Raw genomic sequence first — 18,565 nt, 5'->3', positions numbered from 1 at the left:
TCCACAAGGCATTCTAAGAGGGATATTGGTGGAGAAAATATCCTTGAGAAAAAGAGATGCAGAAGTCATCTCATCTCCCCCAAACCTTGGAGGCTTCTGGCTCCAGCTAGAACCCTTGTCAGGGTCAGCGCTCCCAGCCTCTGTAAAGCAGCACAGGCAGTGGCCTAGAGTGACTTCAAGGTAAATCTTCTGGGAGTTATGTGTGCTCCGAGATGACATGTCCAACATACAGTAGTTACCCACATCAGAGATTGAATGTGGAAACACCTTAGGTCCTCCCCAGTACCCCTAAACCACACATCCTAAGTCTCCCATCACTGCCCTAAGAGAAGGGACTAGAAGAGAAACAAAGATATTTCCTTTAAAACTCTTTCTTTGGTGCCATGAGCCAGGAGCACCTCTGGGGCTCCATTTTCCTCCAACATACAAGACCTCTGCTCTCTAATGCGTATTCCAGACAGATATTCTGCTCACAATGAAGGCCTCCTATGGGGATGCCTACTTTACCCTCAGACCTAGTACTTCTGTTTTGGAAAATTCCTCACACTCTGGAAGAGGCCTCAGCCTCAGCTGGCCCTTGGGTTCCCCTCCACAACCCATACTGTCTTCTTGAGTTCTCTGCTGCAATTTTGTTCCGAGTCAGGATGTTCCATGGTGCATTGTACAGCAGCCGGTCCCTGAGCACACACTGCTGGAAAGAGCCGCCCCCACAACCCTTACTTTCACAGCATTTGCCTTGCCAATTATTAGTACAATGGGCCAATTCTCATCCTGTGTTGCTCTTGGGGAAAATACTCAGGCTAGGGAACTGGCCTAGATAGGAAATGGAACAGCAGAAGTTGCCAATTAATATGAGTTCCTTTTTTGCATCCCCTAAAGAGGTTAGTCTCTAGAGAGAATTTATAAAAAGCATGATCCCAGGCCCTCTAGGAATTCCTTAGATGCCTCAAATCTCTTGGGGTTGGGGTGAGTGTCAAAGGTTACTTCATCTGACTTTTGTCCACTGCTTGCATCTCTTAGATGACCTCATCAGCTTCTCCCTGAATACATCCATGTTTGAGGTATTCACCACGATCCATGGCAGAGTGTTCCACCTTTGGACAGCTCTGTTGAATCAAAAGGTTTTCCTTTAATGGAACCAAATCCACCTCTCCATAGCTTCCAAACTTTGGTCCTGGCTAGTGAGTGCACCTAGCCAACTGCTGAGTCACTATTCCTAGGAAATAACCAGCCACTCAGGGAAATGGTTCATGGGCTAAAAATCTAAGTTTTGGGAAAGCACAAGGGAAAACCTACTATAGCAGAAAGGCTAGTAGGTAGAAAATGGATTGGACTTTTCTCATGGCCCTGAAAGGAAAGTCAGGTAACAGATTCAGCATGTGAAACACTGCAGGCAGCCCCTAAAAGTCCAGCTGTAATGACATCAGAAAAGGTACGGAATCCCAATGGAATGGAAAGAAGAGTAGGAGCCGTAGCCTTTGCTTTGTAAGAGTACACAACCTTAACAGGAGGATAAGAAGGAATGGAAGCAGTTGGAGAAACCTAAGCCTAGTTCCAGATTTAGCAGGACTTGCATGATGGGCAGCACCAGTCTCTGTGGGAGGAACTGGTCTTGTGGCCAAAGGCCTTGGCTTCTCCCTGGAACTTTCTACATCAAGTCTCTCCTGCTCATGCCTGGCTCAAACCTCTTTATGAAGACTCAAGCCAGCCCCACAATCCTGGAAGGGATGTTGGCTCAGAAACACAGAGGGAGTGTGGGACAGTCCCCCATTATGTGGGAAGAGTAAGAAAAAATGTGAAAAAGAAAACATCTCCCTTCCATATAAGGGAGGCAGCAATTCAACACAATAGGTTAAGGGGGACAGATGAAGGTAGGGGGGCTTGTCACCATGACAACAAGCCCAACAATGCTGAAAAATGGATTTTTTAATTTGTTTTTCTTTTCACCTGTCATTCTTCTCAATGCTGTCACTCTCTTCCCTCCCTCCTGGCAGAAGACAAGTTGTGACTTTTTCACTCCCACCAACAAGCTGCCTTGGTTTTGGGAGTACAGCTGCTATGGGATGGGAGGAGAATGGGGTCCTCCAGAAGGGTGCTCAGAAGACTCAGGTTCTATCTTTCTCCTCTTCATGGTAATAGCTGGGAAGTTTATAGCTTGCCCAGGAAACATCAACATAGCTGTTTATACAGAAGTCCATAGCTGTTTATACACATCCTCTTGCATGGACACTATGGGCCAGAGAAGGAATCAGAGCTCCAGTCCCTAAATGGATTTTTAAGCCTGCCCCTGGATATCCCATCATTCTGAGAGTGAGTCAAAGAAACTCAGTAATGGCAACCAAACGGTAGGTTGCTGTCTTGGGCCTCCTTTGAAAAAACTAAAGTTAGTGTTATCAAAAATCAAATGGTGCCCATAAGGGAAACCATAAAACCTTGGCTAAATGTAAACTCCTCAACTATGTGAGCTAAGAAGACAGCAATAGCAGCCTTTCATTCCATATCTCATCAAAGTATGCCAGCTTTAGGCAGCTGTACTAAATCTACGTTTGCTTTCTGGTATTGGTAGTGATAGAGCCCAGGTGCCCCCTTGATTCCAGAGGACTTCCCTCATCCCTGCTACTGCAGAATTGTGTTGGCATAAGAAAGATGAGTGGCACTGTGAGTCCTGCAAGAGGTGGGAGTCTCCTTACCATCCAGCTACCCTATTTGTGTGGGATGTGTCCCCCAACATATTTACACTGCCATCTCTGTAAGCCAGAGACCTTCAGAAGTAAAAGATGCTCTCTCCACCTCCAGACACAGTGAAGCACTCAGTCCCTGGATGTTCCTTCTCCTTCTTCTTCATTTACATAGAATATGCCCCTCTCCCTACTTTCATATGAAGATCTGGCCCTACTTCCTTCCCAGGTATACCAGAAATAGACACCCCACCTTCTATGGCCAAGGAGGTAGACGCTTTTTCAGGGTTTTTTGAAGATAGCAACAACAACAACAAAAAAAAAGATGCTACCACTCCCTTATCCTTGAAGGCAATCCTCAACCGAGGTAAACTTGAAAAGACCATGAGGAAGAAAACAGAAACAATGTTGGTGACCAAGGAGGCAAGTTTCATTTCAGCTTTGAAAGGCTGATCGGTGTGTCAAGCCAGCAGGATCATTTCTTTCCTCCCAGATTCTTGTGTACCACCTTCCCCCAGACCTGTTCCCTATCCACTCCTTCTGAGCATCACTGTCAATCACTCTTTTTTAAGGTGTGAAGTGGTAACACATTAACATGCCTCTCCACCACACTCCTAGCCCTGTCCACACAGAAGAGTCAGGTTGGTTTTTCTGTTCCACACAGAAGAGTTTTATTGGAACTTCTACTAACCATAAATCCTCTAAGGACTCTGAAGAATTACTCTCCAGAAGCAGAATTACAGACCTCCTAAACACCAAACAGGGAGACATTTTGAGTGTTCTGAAAAATAATGCCAAGTGGGAATTTACTTGTTCAGCCAACTCTTCAACCAAGCACCAAACTCATTTTTGCACATATCCCTTATCAGGCCATTATACCAGAACAGGAGAAATTCTACCCCTTGGAATAATCATTTCCACTGCTTCCAAAGCCAGAATATGCCTTGCCAAGTGTAACCCATATTCAAGAGCCATCTGCTTTAGCAATACAGGAAGCCACCAAAGGGGTGTGCTTTAGATAATCCTACAGCTCTGCTAGCCAAGGCTGCTTCTAGGGAGGGAAGGCATGCTGCTATTTGCCAGCTGTGGTCCCCAAGCTCAGCCCTGCTGAATCCTGTACAATGCACCAAGTAGAACTAGGGCAGAGCCCACTGACTTAGTCAATAGCAAATCCCTTCCCACATATATAGATTCTAATAGGCAGATGTCAAAGAAATCCCTAGGGCAAGACATTTCACCCTTTGTGTGACTTGCCTCTCTCCCTATCTGCCCATGCAGAGACGTAAAAGCTATATCCTATCCAGTGCCACCAACTAACCAACCATGGTGTGTATCTGTGCCAGTTGAGGCATGCATTTCATTTTAATTTGATGAGAAACGTCTTGTACCTGAACAAACAATATAAACAAAGATGTTAGAGCCACCATGACATCTGGGGATGAGTATTCTCCCAAGATTTAAAGATGTTCACTTGCCTGTGTCAAGAATTTTATTGAGTAGTTTCCCCTGTCTCTGAGCATTACACCCACCATGGCCACCAGTTTCTTTCAGTTGTTCTTACCACCTGGTAACAGGCCCCAGTCTCCTCAGTCTCCCAGTTTTGAACCCAACTGGAGATAAAAGAATGCAGGGATAGTCTTACCAGACTGATGGTCTTTCTCAGGCTCCATAAAGTGAGCTCTGTCAACCCACTAGTGGAGATAGGTACTTGTCCCCTGGCCCTAGTAATTAAGCACTCTGTCCGCATTAGAACCAGTGTAAGATCTTTTATCACAGGCAGTAGAGATTTCTAAATTCAGCTACCTGCATCTGCCTATAACGTCTCTTAGCAAACACCTCCAACAGAAAAATGATACCAATTAAGCATAATCATTAGGATTTAATAGAGCCATTTTTCTATCTCAGGACTGTTTTACTGTTTCAAGCCCCCCAGTTTCCTTTGTCCCTAAACTGGGGCTCAGATCAGTATGTTAAAGGTATACATTGGTTGGTCTTTATTACATGTACAGTGGCTGCCTTATTAAACTGAAATTAAAGGCACATCGAGGGAAAAGATCATTTTAAATGCCAACTCAGAAAAACACTAGGAGACACAAACAACAAGCAAGGCTGAGGCTCTCTTTGCACAACAGAGGGGTCAGGGACAGGAACTGAGCTGAAAAGGAAGGTACATTTTTTTCTGAAAGAATAGGGTAAGCTCAAGGATGCAGGTTTTGATAGAAGCTGCCTTGAATTTCTTGTGGTGTCTCTTGCCTCAGAACAGGCATTGAGGAGGGAGGGAAATGCAATTATAAATTAAACACAATCAGGGTTGCTTTGGGATATTGTTACACACAAACACTTTTCCTAGGAATATTCAGCACTCTATCAATGAATAAAAAGCCTAACTATTTTAAAGGTTAAAAAGGGCAATGGGGTTGAGCGTATGTGTGTAAAAATGCTACTGCTTAGATGCTCTCTAGCCTTTTGGCTCACTTTGCTCTTTCCCCTCCCCCCTTCCCTCCTCCTCTTCCTAGGACAAGACGAGTGCTCTGAGCCTCAGCAATGTGGCAGGCGTGTTCTACATCCTGATCGGAGGACTTGGACTAGCCATGCTGGTTGCCTTAATTGAGTTCTGCTACAAATCCCGTAGCGAATCCAAGCGGATGAAGGTGGCATCGTCTCCCCAGGCCTTTTTCCTACCTTGTTCTGTGATATAGCTGGGTTTCCTGGGAGTCTTTGTATTAGAAAGGGTGGCGAGTGATAAGAGGTTGAGGTCAGTTTGAGGCAAGGGGCAGTAAGCTATGATGAGAAAGGTGACAAGAAAGGAGACGGCTATGAGAAAGGAAGGAAGATGAGGTTTGTCAGGGTAAAGATAGGTCTGGGAAACAACTGCATCAGCCAGAGATGGGGTGGTGAGATTAAAACAGAAGTTTATATGGGTAGTCAACATAATGTGAGGCAAGAGTGGTCATTAGAAAAGTAGATTCTCCCTGAGGCTGCATTAACAGAAGTATAGCTCCCAAAATAGGGAAGAAGTTGTCTACCATCTACAAAATAGATAATCTTGCCATGCTTGGTGAGTTAGGTCTTTTCTTAGCCACTGTACTGTGAGATAGATTTCAGCAAAGAGAATCATGCAGAGAGGATAAGCAGATCAGCTAGATGACCCCAAACTACATCAAAAACAGCTGATGGTAAATAATCAGAGAAGAGAATTATGGAGGATATGAAGGCTGTTTATAAAAATATGAAGACTTAAAAAAATATATGAAGGCCTTTCAGGTGGAAAAAATATAGGTTAGTTCTGTTGGGTCCCCAAGTGTACAACAAGAACTAATGACTAAAAGCTTTGGAGAACAGATGTTAACACAGTGAGATCTACTTTTCTCTCAAAGCTACCACAAAATGGGATGGACTATTCCAATAAATAGCAAGCATCCCATCCCTGGAGGTATACAAGTAGAGAATGGGTTAACTCTTGGGGAGCATATAGATTCTAGTACTCAAAGGGAGTTTGGAATAAATGACTTTCAAGACCCCTCACATTTCATCATTTAGTTTCAATATGAAAATATTTATGCAAGTGTGAATTATGTGAGCAACACCACAAGCAAGACATCATGATGGGACAGAGAGGACTGAGATGCAATCTATGACCTTCAGCACCTTCAACAACAACAAAAAAAAAATTGCCAGAAAAATTACTCAGTGAAGCAACTTATAGATAGGAAGGCTGATAGGAATACAGAGGAGGTGGGAATTAGAGAAGGCTTCTGGGACAAGACAAAAATTAAGAGGAAGGATGAGTGGGACTCAGACCAACAAAAGTGGAGAAACAGTCACTCTGAGCAATGTAACCTAGGCTGTGATGTTGGCTTGACTAGACTAAGAAGATTCATTGGTAGGATTTGCTCTCCTAGAACATGCCCTAAAAAGCCCAGATAAGCTCAGTACACCCACTGTAGAGTTTTGACCACAGCCTCCCGCCTAGCCTCTCCCTGCCTTGAGCCAACAGCCCTACACATAACCAGGGTCGCTCTCGGAGAAGACATTGCTGGACATTTGCTTCCCCTGTTTGGAAACTCTGTATTCAGTTCTGTACACAGAGAGTGGGAGTTGGAGGAGGAGGGCCTTCTGTCCTGGCATTCAGACCTTCTGTCCTGGCATTCAACATTTCCACATCATGGCTCCAGCCTACTTTCCCCTCCCAAGCAATCTGCTCTCCTTACATACTACGTACTCTAGCCACCCACTTCATGCTTCCCACCCCTGTGCCTTAATGCAGAATAATCTCTCTCCCTGTCTTCTGCCCATAGGGCCCATTTCAAAGGCGATGGAACTAAGAAACAATAACAAGGAATAATTAAGGGATGGTTGTATGATGGTATTTAGCCAGGGGACCTAGGAGCACATCATTCCTACCCTTAACCAGCTCATCAACTACCAGGTCTTCTCAGAAAGGACAAAGCAGAGCAAAAGCATAGGCCTCAGATCTAAAACCCAGGTAGACCTCCAAGAAGCTTGGCAAATACAACAAGGTCTCCTAGAACCTAAACAAAGATTTCTTGCCTATTCTATTCAAAACATAAATCTAAAAATTCTCCTATCTTACTTTCCAAAGTATGGAAAGGCAAAGAGTGGAACAGAAAAAGAGCTAGGTTGAACTACAACCTTTACAACTCCCTAAAACCTTCCATGTGGACCATAACCCAAACCGAGGACCCAGGATTAGCCCAGTACATATCACAGGAGTGCCCCCTCACTGCTCCCCCAGAACACAGTGCAGTGTGGTGGTCTAAAGGACAGGCTCAAAAAATAAAATAAATAAATAAATAAATAAATAAATAAATAAATAAATAAATAAATAAAAATGACAGGCTCTAGAGACTGAGTATCTGAGCGTAAACCCTGCCTGCTCCATTTGTTAACTATATAATTTGGGACAAGTTCCAGTAGCTTTCTGACCCTCATTTTCTGTAAAATGGGGCTAGTGGCAGTACATATCTCATAAAATTGTCATGAGCATTATGTGAAAAATTGATATAAAGGGACTGGCAAAATGCTTGGGTCATGATGAGCTCTCAATAAATAACAATACTAACAATGATAACTAGAATATATAATATTTTCTGTTAATAACCAGCTACAGTCTTTTTCAGATTTTTCTTTTATTGCCACTCCTACATGTCCTAGGTTTTTTTGAGCTATATAGATTGTGAGTTCCTTAAGGTAAGAAGCTATACCTAATTTCTCTTTGGACATTTCACACACATAGGGTAATTATTAGTAAAATTAATATAGAATTGTACCCAGAAGAGAAAAATCTCCTGAAGCTGAGGTGACGCATGGGGGACAGAGTATTTGGGTAAGAACATACAACCACCAAAACTACCCAGCCTGAAAGCACAGACAACCTCATGCAAACTGGTTCTGGCCCCATCTGTGCTCATAAAATCTGATGAGAGCAGGCATCCACCAAGCATGAGGTGCCTAGACTTCTGGTCCTTCCTATGAGATTACCATGTCCAACCAATCATGGTCACTGTCAGGTAATAGTACCGGGGTGGCTAAAGACTGGGATCCTCTTAAAACTTGACAGTTGACTTTCACCACTGAAATCACAACATTCAGATCAAGACAAGAATACTTAGAGGAGGCCACTGAGTCAGGTCATAACTTCTTGGAGACATTCGTACCCTTCCATTGACAAAGATGCTGAATTTCTCAGAAGCCAACACCAGGATCTCTTAGAATCATTCATCCAAGCTCTTCCACCACAATCTTTTATAATTAATTCCATTGGTTGGTACAACTTCTGCCCAATTCACCAAGGCTCCTAACAGAATTTTTAATCTTCCAACTGCAGAAAAGATACTTTTACTGTCTTTATTAATCAGCCCAACTCCTAATTTTTGAAGATCCATCAACATCTCTCTAGTCCAAAGGAGAAAAGTAGAATACCATCCACCTGCCTCTCAGACTTCACAGCTTTACAATTTTCCTTATTTTTCTGTAATTAGCTTTCTCCAGAGGCAGTTAGCTTTTTACAGACATGGCCTCCACCACACGCAGAGGCCCATGTTGACAGTGTCATGGGCCTTTGGTGAGAACCTTCCCTCTTGTTCCTTATCTTGATCACAGTGTTTGGTGAACTTTTAAGGCCTTCAATCCTTACACATGGTTCAGAGCCAGCCCCCAATTTCTCAACAGTAGTCAAGGAGCCCTTCCCCACTGTTCATGGATGAGAGAAGGAGGAAAGGAAGGGGGTAGAAAAGAGGAAGAAGGAAGGAAGAGAAGGAGACATCTTTTTAGTAACCTCCATGTTCAAAGTGCTTTATATACATTTTCGTTGTTGTGCTTGAAGTTCTACAGATGAAGAAATAGGGGTTTGGAGAAGCGAAGTAGATTATCCTAGCAAGGTCACACAAGATAGGAGCTGGAGAAATAGAAATTGGACTTCCAATGCAGGAATAGATCATTCTGAGCACCTACCATGTGTCTCCTGCAGCGGTAGCCACAGTGCATAGACAAATAAGATGGAATCCTATCCTTAGGTTTTTCTGAGGGAGTTGTTGAGGCCACCCATGATACATAATCTTTTGCTTGTGTATTGTCGAGTCCCTTTCCCTTTTGACATGTCACATGAGCAAGACACACAGCAGGTGTCACAGGGACAATGGGAAGGCACCCTGGTGGTATTTCTTCCACAAAGATAAACTGAGCATCATTGTAAGCTACGCATTGCTCAGCACTGAGGACACAGTTAGGAACAAATCAGATCTAGCTTCTATTCTCAGGAAGCTACAAGTATTATGGGAAGACAGAAAATAAGCAAATATTTACATGTTCAATGAGTGTTTGAAGAAAAATGCTGGTGCTGTCAAGTCCTGATCAGGAAATAAGAGCTGAGACAGGTCACAGGGGTTTCCTTGAGAAACACACCAGCTGACTTGAAATGTGGAAGGAATTAACCAGGGGGAAAGAGTTGCCTACAAAGGATACACATGTGTTAGCAACCCAAAGACCAGAACTTTTGCCCAGAAATGGGAAGAAGTCTAGGTGACCAGGACACAGGAAGACTGCTGGAAGAAAACACATGAGAGCTGGGGACTCAGGGAGGGACTTCAGACAACCACACTATTAAGGTAGAATCTAAATGGTCATATAGTAGCAAAAATATATAGCCTAAGACACACTCCAGATTGAAGTCTCAGATCCTCTGTGCCACTCCTCTGCCTGGGGAAACAGACCAGAGTTGAGTCCTTGGCTGGTATTAAATATAACCAGGGTCTTTATTATTGCCCACTTTGTTCCCTGTGGAAAATAATTGTATGTATGACATGAGCTATGGTTAAGCCACAGCAGCTGAGGCTTTGCACATTTTTTTGGAATTATCAAACAGCGGAGAGACTTGGTAATGCAGAGGTGCATCCTCCACAGCATGCGGTCACTCTGACTCTTAGCACACATACTAGTAGGAGGTCATCACTGAGATTTGAGCTTTTATTAGAGTGTTCCAGGATGTGTGAAGGCTGGGGAAACTATTCTTGGAAAAGCAAGTGGCTGAGAAGTTTAGGATATAATCACAGTTAGAGAAATGAGACTCTGAAAAGAGGCAACTTGGGGGGCTTTGACTCTGGACTTTTCACTCATGCTTTTCTTCCTGAACATCAGCTTCAAACACATCTGTAAGAATGGCTGGTATATCAAGGCTGATAAGGGAGAACTGCACTTCCCAAAGGTACAGTTAGGAGGTCATCCACTTTGACGTTAGGTGACAGATAACTACAACCTTAAGTCAGCCAATCATAAGTCCTTAGTTTCTCTGTAAAGCGAAGAATATAAACTAGATCAGTGTATTTCAACCTTGCTTGCATATTAGAATCACCTGAAGAGTTTTCAAAAATCGAGATGTCCAGGCCACACACCACACCTAATAAATTAACATCTTGGAGGGTATGTCTTGGGCATCAGTGGTTTTTCCCCAAAACTCCCCAGATAACTGCAGTGTGCAGTCAAATTCAGAACTAATGATCTAGTCATTTTTAGCACAGCTTTCCATTCCCTAGTTTTGACTCTATTCACCTCTTCTCCTGAAAACCCATAAATGTATTAGAAAGAAGGCAGTAAGAAGGCTGCACTCACTATCAATAGGAGTATGAAGTCATTGACCTTGGAGAAGCTCTCAGCTTCCTGAAAAACTACTTCCAAGTGGTGTGAACATTGAAGGTTTTAGCTACATGCCCTGCTAAGTTATCTCAGACTTCGGTAGGCACCAATATTGATTATGCCACCAATCTTCTCCTTTAAGATAAATTCATCAAATACCACCTTCAATGGAATGTGTGAGGCCTTTTAAAAATCAAAGACCAGGATGATCTTTATAAACTTTAAACTTTATTTTTTAATTACTGGGATGTGGCAGAGAAAAATCATAGAAGATAAACATTCCAAGCTAATCCATAGAAGGTTCCATACTTCTCACACACACACACACACACACACACACACACACACACAAATAAGCTTAAGTGAGAACAAGTAACTACTAATTCCTTGGGTTTTCTTTTCACATTTCCCCTTTAGAGCATCACAGTCATATTTATTTGGCCTTCACTTAGAAGAATGCAATCGAGGTCACACTTCCTCTTAAGTGGAGGACAATCAAAACAATGTAAATAAACCAAGTCTGGAGGTTTGAGGAGGAAGCAGAACCAATATGGGTAGAGTATCCTTTGGGGCATATTTGTCTGAATAAGGGATTTTAAAAAGAACAAACACCTAAAAGCATTATCAGAATCACCAGTAATAAGACTCTCAGCATAGTATAGTAGAAACAATTAGATCAAACTCCTGTTTATGTCTTTTGGCCACCAGAGATTGACTGACATCTCTGATGGTTAAAATCATGGCAATATGCAGAGGAGAAAGCTCATAAACTCTTTAAGGAGGGTCCTAGATGGCTGGCTTTTGTTAAAATACAAATTTAAGAATATCTATTAAGCATTTAACTATATGCTGGACACTATGGGAGATAGCTACAGATGGGAAGAAATGAACCTAGCCCTCCTCCAGACAGCTCTCTTAAAGAACACAAAACCTACATACCAGAAGCAGAGCCATTACAAAAGCATGTATAATGTAGGAGTACTAGGCTGGGTCATAGGGGTGGTGGGGGAAAATACTTACTGGTACAATCTAGGATGGCTTCAAGAAGGAGAGAACAGAATGAGCCTTGAAGAATTGGTAGTATTGGTCTCGTCTCAGAAAACTCTCAACTCATAGATAATTCTTCTTTATGTTGATTCCCAAGAAACCAACCCTCACTTCAAAAATTCTATGAGTATCTCTTAATGGTAAGTTAGAAATGAGAGGAAAGGAGAAGAGTTTGGATTTCATGTCATGAAGCTTCTATCTCCAAAGGAACTCAGAACAGAACCCTTCCTCTTATCTAAAAAGATATGATTCTAATTTCAGGTTGTGGTCTTGAATATTCCACCTCACCCATCTGATCCCAGAGTGATCACTGGAATCCTTTTCATACCTAGAATTTTAATATTCTGGAAATCACAAGCTTAGTAGCACTGATTTGATGTGTCAGTCTGGAAGTCAGGTTATATGTGCTGATGGGACGAAGTTGACATGCAGATAATGATCTTTGGAATGTATTCTCATTTTCTTTAGCACATGCTTCTTTCCAATTACATTTTTACAATTATTCAAATAAGTCCTACATTCCCATAATACATGCTACTAGAGGTAGGATAGGATTTTTCCTGAAGTAAATCAAAGGTAATTTTAAATTTTAACTCAACAATAACACGCTCCTTTAAAAAAATTTTTTTAATAATTTTTTAAAAAAATAATTTTTCATGCAGTAGCACTGTTCTTGCTAATAAAATCTGCAGGTGCACAGATAATCACATTTTATAAACATGGAGATTTAAAAAGTCTAGAGAGATAAGGAGTTATGCACAAGGTCAAATAACTAGTTGATGTCAGAACCAGAACTAAAATTGAGTTTCCCAAACCCCTTTCCACAACTTTTCCACTTGGTCATGTTGCTACATTTATTATCATTAATACTACCATGGAAATACTTCATTTTCAGAAATCACAAAATCTATAAAAGCTAGAAAGGATCTAGTGACCACCCAGTCCAACACACCTCATTGCATAGAGAGAACAAGAAGTCCAAAGAGATCAGATTTGTTCAGATCCTCACAGCAGTTTTGTGAGTTTGCAGGAAGCCAAGGTTAGCATTCCAGAAAAGGAAAAAAGTTGGATGGGGAAGATATGTGGGGTGAGATTTTAAGGCCAGCATTGACTCATTCTCCTTGCCAATCACTGCCAAGGACCTGGGGAAGAACCCCCGGTCCTCCTGAAAAGGGTTTCTGTTTGATCCCACAGCAATCCATCAATGAAGCCATACGGACATCGACGCTCCCACGTAACAGTGGGGCAGGAACCAGCGGTGGCGGTAGTGGAGAAAACGGCCGGGTAGTCAGCCACGACTTCCCCAAGTCCATGCAGTCAATTCCCTGCATGAGCCACAGTTCAGGGATGCCCTTGGGAGCCACGGGATTGTAACTGGAGCAGACGGAGACCCCTTGGGGAGCATGCTCAAGCTCCCCCAGTTCCATCCCAAACCCTTCAGTGCCAAAAACAATAAAATGAAACGCAACCGCCACCAACCACCATGACCACAAGGAAGATGATTCAACAGATTTTCCTGAAGAATTGAAAAATCATTTTCTGTCCCTTTTCCTTTTTTGATGTTCTTTCACATTTTTCCATTTGCTAAGTGAGGATGATAAACAACACTGCACTGCAATAAGGGAAGAATACCCTGTCTAATAGAGCCTGTGTCTCTGAAATGGAGTTACAGGAACATTAATGAGGAAACTGTACTGTTTTCTTTTATTCGGTTGCTAATGTCTTAGTGTGTGCAATATTTTTTTTTCTTACTAACATCCATGGTTTGCAGGTTCTGTTAGGCCCCTTCCTTCTCCTGGCTTCTTACTTCCAACTCCCTACCCATGTCTCTTCAGTTTTCAGATTGGAGATTAAAGATCCGGTCCACCATACAAGCAAGCAAAAGGAAAAAAGCAACCTTCAAACTAAGTCACCATTGGAGCTCTCTCAGTTACCCTCCATTCCTTGGCCCCAAGCCATGGATGAGGACGGATGTTGTTGGAGGAGTAGACTGCCTTCCCCCAGAAAGGGCGCTTCACTGATGTAGCTGAGAATATGTGTGATAAGCAATTCAGGCCAAAGGGTGGTGGAAAGGGCAAAGGCAGGTGTGCAGTCAAAGAAGGACTCAAGAAGCTATTACTGGAGGCTCAGAGAAAGCTTCCTTTAATGTGTAACAGCCATCCCATAGGCTTTAGGTGGAATGGTATGTGTCCTCACAGAGTCAACTTCAGTGCTAAGAAGTATGTCTTTCTGCTATGCTCAAGCCCAAAGGCACTCTGGTGGCTGAATTGGCCTCCTGAACCAAGTACAGCCTTGGGAATAGCTGACAGCCAGGAAGATATTGCCCATGATTCTCACTTTTCATTTGCTTGACATCTGAGCAGGAACCCCACTGTGGAGTAGACTCTCTCTGGAGCCTCTGATACAGGGGAAAAGGCTATGCAAACTAAGTACAAAAGAAAAGGATGGAAGAATTTTGGAAGAGAAAGCATCATGGAAACCCACAAACAAGAGAACCTTTCATGATGCGTCCTGTCCTAGGATTAAGAAACCAAATATGAAGCTTAGGGTTTTGCTGACCTGGAGAACTTGGATTTTTATGTCCATTTAAAAGTGGGGTTTTTTTTAGCATGTGGCCAGGTAATATGCTGTCACTTTAGAAAGTAAAATGCCCAAGGATGAATAACTTTAAGGAAGATAGGGAGATGAATTAAGTTGGTAATGACATTGGGGTACCTTCAGATCTGACCCCAACTTCTAACCTAAGAAGGCTGGCCTTCCCCCTGGCTAACTCAGAATGAGGATGTATTATTCCAATGACCAGACTCAAATGCCCATGTTTGTGACTATAAAGTTGAACTAAAGCAAGATTGGAGAAGTGACAGGGTTCATGGAGAGAAGCCCAGGGTGACTACAACTTTAGTTGGGAGCAGGGTTCCTGGCATATAGCTTTTGTGGAGATCCCAGCTCTCATTCTTGGTGCAATTGGCTTCCAGCTGTCCAGCAGCCACTCTCCTAGGTGCATGATTCAGTGCGTGCCATGTGTCTTTAGCTTTTATTGATAACCATGTTCTGGCTTGTTTCCTTACCCCCTACTTCTATCCAGTCTTCTCTGCTGGGGGTTATCATTAGCAACTGAAAAACTAAAGTTTTGGGAGCCTACCAACAAGTAGGTTCAGCATGATTGGCTTCATCTGTGGATCCTCTCAGTGGATACCCACCATCTCTATGTCTCTCCCATTCTCCTATTATCAGCCGTAGCAAAGAACCATCCCCAAATCAAACTCTTCACCCTTTCAACTCAAGTGCTGTCCAATCAAGTGCTGTCCAATCTCTCACGTGTCAATGTGGGCATGGTACGTGGAGCAGGACCATCAAGATGGATTTTTACTTTTCACTATTGCCAGCTGATATCCTCCCCATCCTCTTCTGCCCTCCCACCGGATTTTTTTCAGCCCTTAGCCTACCACTGCAGAATCTGTTATGACCCACCATTGGGGAGTGCATTTCAGAGCAGGTGGAACTAACCCTCTTACTATCAATATGCTTCAAAGACCTTTTGCCTTTGGTAAGATGCCTCTCCAGCCACTGAGCTCACCAGTAACATGATCTGAGTGGGAGAGATCATCTAAGCTAACAATGAGGGTCTACGTTGTGTGGGGGTCCAAGACTCCAGAGGAAGATGCTTTTTATCAATGGAGGGGTGACGGGGAAAACAAAAGCAAGAAAAAAAGTTAACTTGTATTATGTATTTTTACTACACTTTTCTTAAAAATAGAGCAATGGGAAAACTCTGAAAGAGATTGACATTTTTCTCAACAGGAATCCATACTTAACAGTTCTGGCTTTCATTAAATTTTGCTCTTTGGTACCTGGGCCTTTTATTTAACATCTATATTTGTTTTAATTCTCTTAGCAGATGTGTGAAAGGATTTTTGCTTGATCAAACACTAAATATTTTTTTGGTTCTGTTTTTCTTTCAAGTAGCCAGGGGTTTTTTCTTTTGGTATTTGCATAAAATGAAAATATCACCGAGAATTAAATCACTGTGGATCCATTACCTACTTTTCATATTTGTCCATTCCATTTTTGTGCCATTTCTGAAGTCAGAGCTCTAGAGGTTATGTTATTTCCTTTTGCTAAACCCAGGACTAGTACATTTTTAATGGTAATCACCATTCCTGATTCACGAACAGCTCTCAAGTCATTTCAGCTGAACTAGTTTACACGGAGTTATTCATTCAAATAGGATAACCAAAGGTGGGGGGAATGGGGGCAGGGAGAGCATGTGATAATGGTTTTCAAAGGCCACAGTTCCAACTAAATTGGGGGCAGGGTTTGACATACAATGGTCACAGTACTAGAGAACTGGATGGCTCACAGGATTGGTCTTCCAGACACCCCGAAACTGGAGCCGAGAATATCTTTAAGGGGCAGAATCACAACCAAAACCAATTTAAACCATGTTTAAAAACATATATCTTGGTCCCAGGTGACATTACCCCTCATTCTTGTCTGAAAGTTCTTCTTTCACTCCATCAAGATGGGCTTTCTATAAAGGACCTAACGTTTATTGACATTTAGATACTGATAATTAAGAACAATTTCAAGTGTTTTCTTTCCCAAGAAATTTTGCAGATTAACAGAAGTCAGAGGCCTAAAATAAATGAACAAAGTTCTAATTGTGGCATTTCAGGGAGTAACTACCATCTCTATGGTAAAGGGTTGAGGGAAGAGGAAGAAGGTAGTAGATTTGTGTGAAGCTCCAGCCACCAGCTCCAGGTGTTTGGACCCACCTGCAGTCACCTCTAACACCTAAGGTGCCTCTGAATGAAGAAACACTTTAACAGTAGTTGACAGATGGAGAAAACTCATCTCTGTCACCTTACTTTCAAATAGTTAGGATAATGATCATAATGGCTTTAAGAGCACAGGTTACCATGTATTGACCACTTACTATGTTAAACGCACCTTCTACCTTCTAGATCATGACAGTGGCCCTCTAAGATAGGGCGTTATGGAGGAGAAATTCAGACTTTAAAAAGATGACATAACTTGTTCATACTCTTGGAAATGACAGAGGCAGGACTTGAACTGGGTCTGCCTGAATCCAAAGCCTTTATGTTACCCATCTCACTGCTAACCAGGAAATGCATCATGACCAGGAAAATAAGAGGCAATCAATTCTCTACCTTCCTGTAATGTGAAAGTAACTGAAAAATAAAATAAAATAAAAAAGGTTAAGGCTACACATGCCACACCTTTGGGAAAGCCAAAATATCTTTCTGGGGTATGAAAGATCACTAATCCAGACAGGACTGCAAAAAGGGAAAAGAGGAGAAAGAGTTACTTATAGCTCCTCTAAAACAGATCTAGGATAGGAAGCAGCAAGCATGTTGGAAAGGAGACTGACAAGAATGTCCCCTGCAGAATAGTTGATTCATCCTAGAGAAGGATCTTCAGGGTTGTCCTGGGGAAAGTGGAGCTAGCTTTCTCTGTGGCCAAGACCAAGATGCTTCCTGGGAGATACAAGGCAATGGACTTAGGCTCAGCTACAGAAAGGACTTCCTAATGGTCAAAGTATCCCCCAGAGTGTATTAGATAGCTCCTGGAGGTTGGAACAAACCCTTGTCAAGGAGATGCCACATGTATGAAAGTTGACACATATCCACTAATTTTCCTTACTTTATCTTGCATCTTTTATAGCCATATTCAGGTTATCTGGTCAATAACACCCTAATATATACCAAGAAAACGTCAGCAACACCCTACAGAATTGAGGATAACTTTCACTGAAATGTCAAAACTCAACTTATCTTCATTAAGAGACAAAATGGCAAACCCCTTCCTTACCAAATGCTAATGTTCTTTCAAGGAAAGATTGTCTAGGCAGTATATTCCTATCCCACTTTACAGATAAGAAAACTGAGGTTTTGAATAAGATGCTACCTTCTTTTTTATCAGATAAATACAATGGCATTTTCTCCCTTGGGACCATGGACATTTGACTGCCATCAGGTAATCTGTGTTCTGGTATTAGTCTGGCCACTAAAAAATTAACCTTATTACAGTGCTTTGTAATTTTCAAAATGTTTTGTTTCTTGAAGTTTCCAGATCACATCATGAGTAGAGAGGCAATATGCTATAGTGGAAAGGCTTAGATTAGGATTCATAATACCTTTCTTCTTTCTTTACAACCTTGGACAAGAAAATTAACTCTTCAAAGAAATGGGATATCTGGTGTCAAAATAAGCAGTGATACTAGACCCTAATGGCACATTGGAATTGCCTAGTGAATTTTAAACAAAATCACAATTCTCAAGACTCATGTCCAAATATGGTTTGTCTAAACTCAGGCATAGCTGTCAGTACATTGGTGTTGTTTGGTTTTGTTTTGAACTCTTAGGTGATTATAATGTGTAGCCAGGATTAAGAACCACAACAATTGTGTCAGCCTGAGGATCTGAGAAAATACACATGAAAACTTCTTTGAAAATTACCAAGAACTATATTAGGGTTGTCAGTGCCCAGACTAACACCTGAACCCAGGTTACCTGATGGAGTCAATTCTCCATGGTCCCAAGAGAAAATGCCATTATAATCATCTAATAAAAGAGGAGGAAAAGACACAGTCCTTCATTTGGGCTCTAAACACTCCTTTACCCCTTAGGTATGTCTGCCATAACATTCTGCTGGGAGAAGAGAGATAC

At 42.1% G+C, this 18,565-nt stretch overlaps 1 protein-coding gene across 5 annotated transcripts in view; it reads left to right on the top strand.

Annotated features, from left to right (window-relative positions):
• The window catches only part of GRIA1 (glutamate ionotropic receptor AMPA type subunit 1), a 355,704-nt gene that overhangs the window by 286,235 nt on the left and 50,904 nt on the right, over positions 1 to 18,565 (top strand). For 4 of the 5 annotated variants that reach the window (XM_038534963.1, XM_038534961.1, XM_038534962.1 and 1 more), the window contains 2 exons: positions 5,195 to 5,329; positions 13,050 to 15,920. The exons of the other annotated variant lie outside the window; for it this stretch is intronic. In XM_038534963.1, the coding sequence (XP_038390891.1) occupies positions 5,195 to 5,329; positions 13,050 to 13,250 (336 nt within the window). In that variant the 3' untranslated portion in view covers positions 13,251 to 15,920. Of the gene's footprint in view, positions 1 to 5,194; positions 5,330 to 13,049; positions 15,921 to 18,565 lie in introns of those variants that run through there. 5 annotated transcript variants of the gene reach the window in all.

The sequence above is a fragment of the Canis lupus genome, chromosome 4 (genome assembly GCF_011100685.1).
Source record: "Canis lupus familiaris isolate Mischka breed German Shepherd chromosome 4, alternate assembly UU_Cfam_GSD_1.0, whole genome shotgun sequence".
Taxonomy (NCBI): domain Eukaryota; kingdom Metazoa; phylum Chordata; class Mammalia; order Carnivora; family Canidae; genus Canis; species Canis lupus.
The sequence above is the reverse complement of the archived record's forward strand: the minus strand, read 5'-3'. Positions and strand labels throughout refer to the sequence as shown.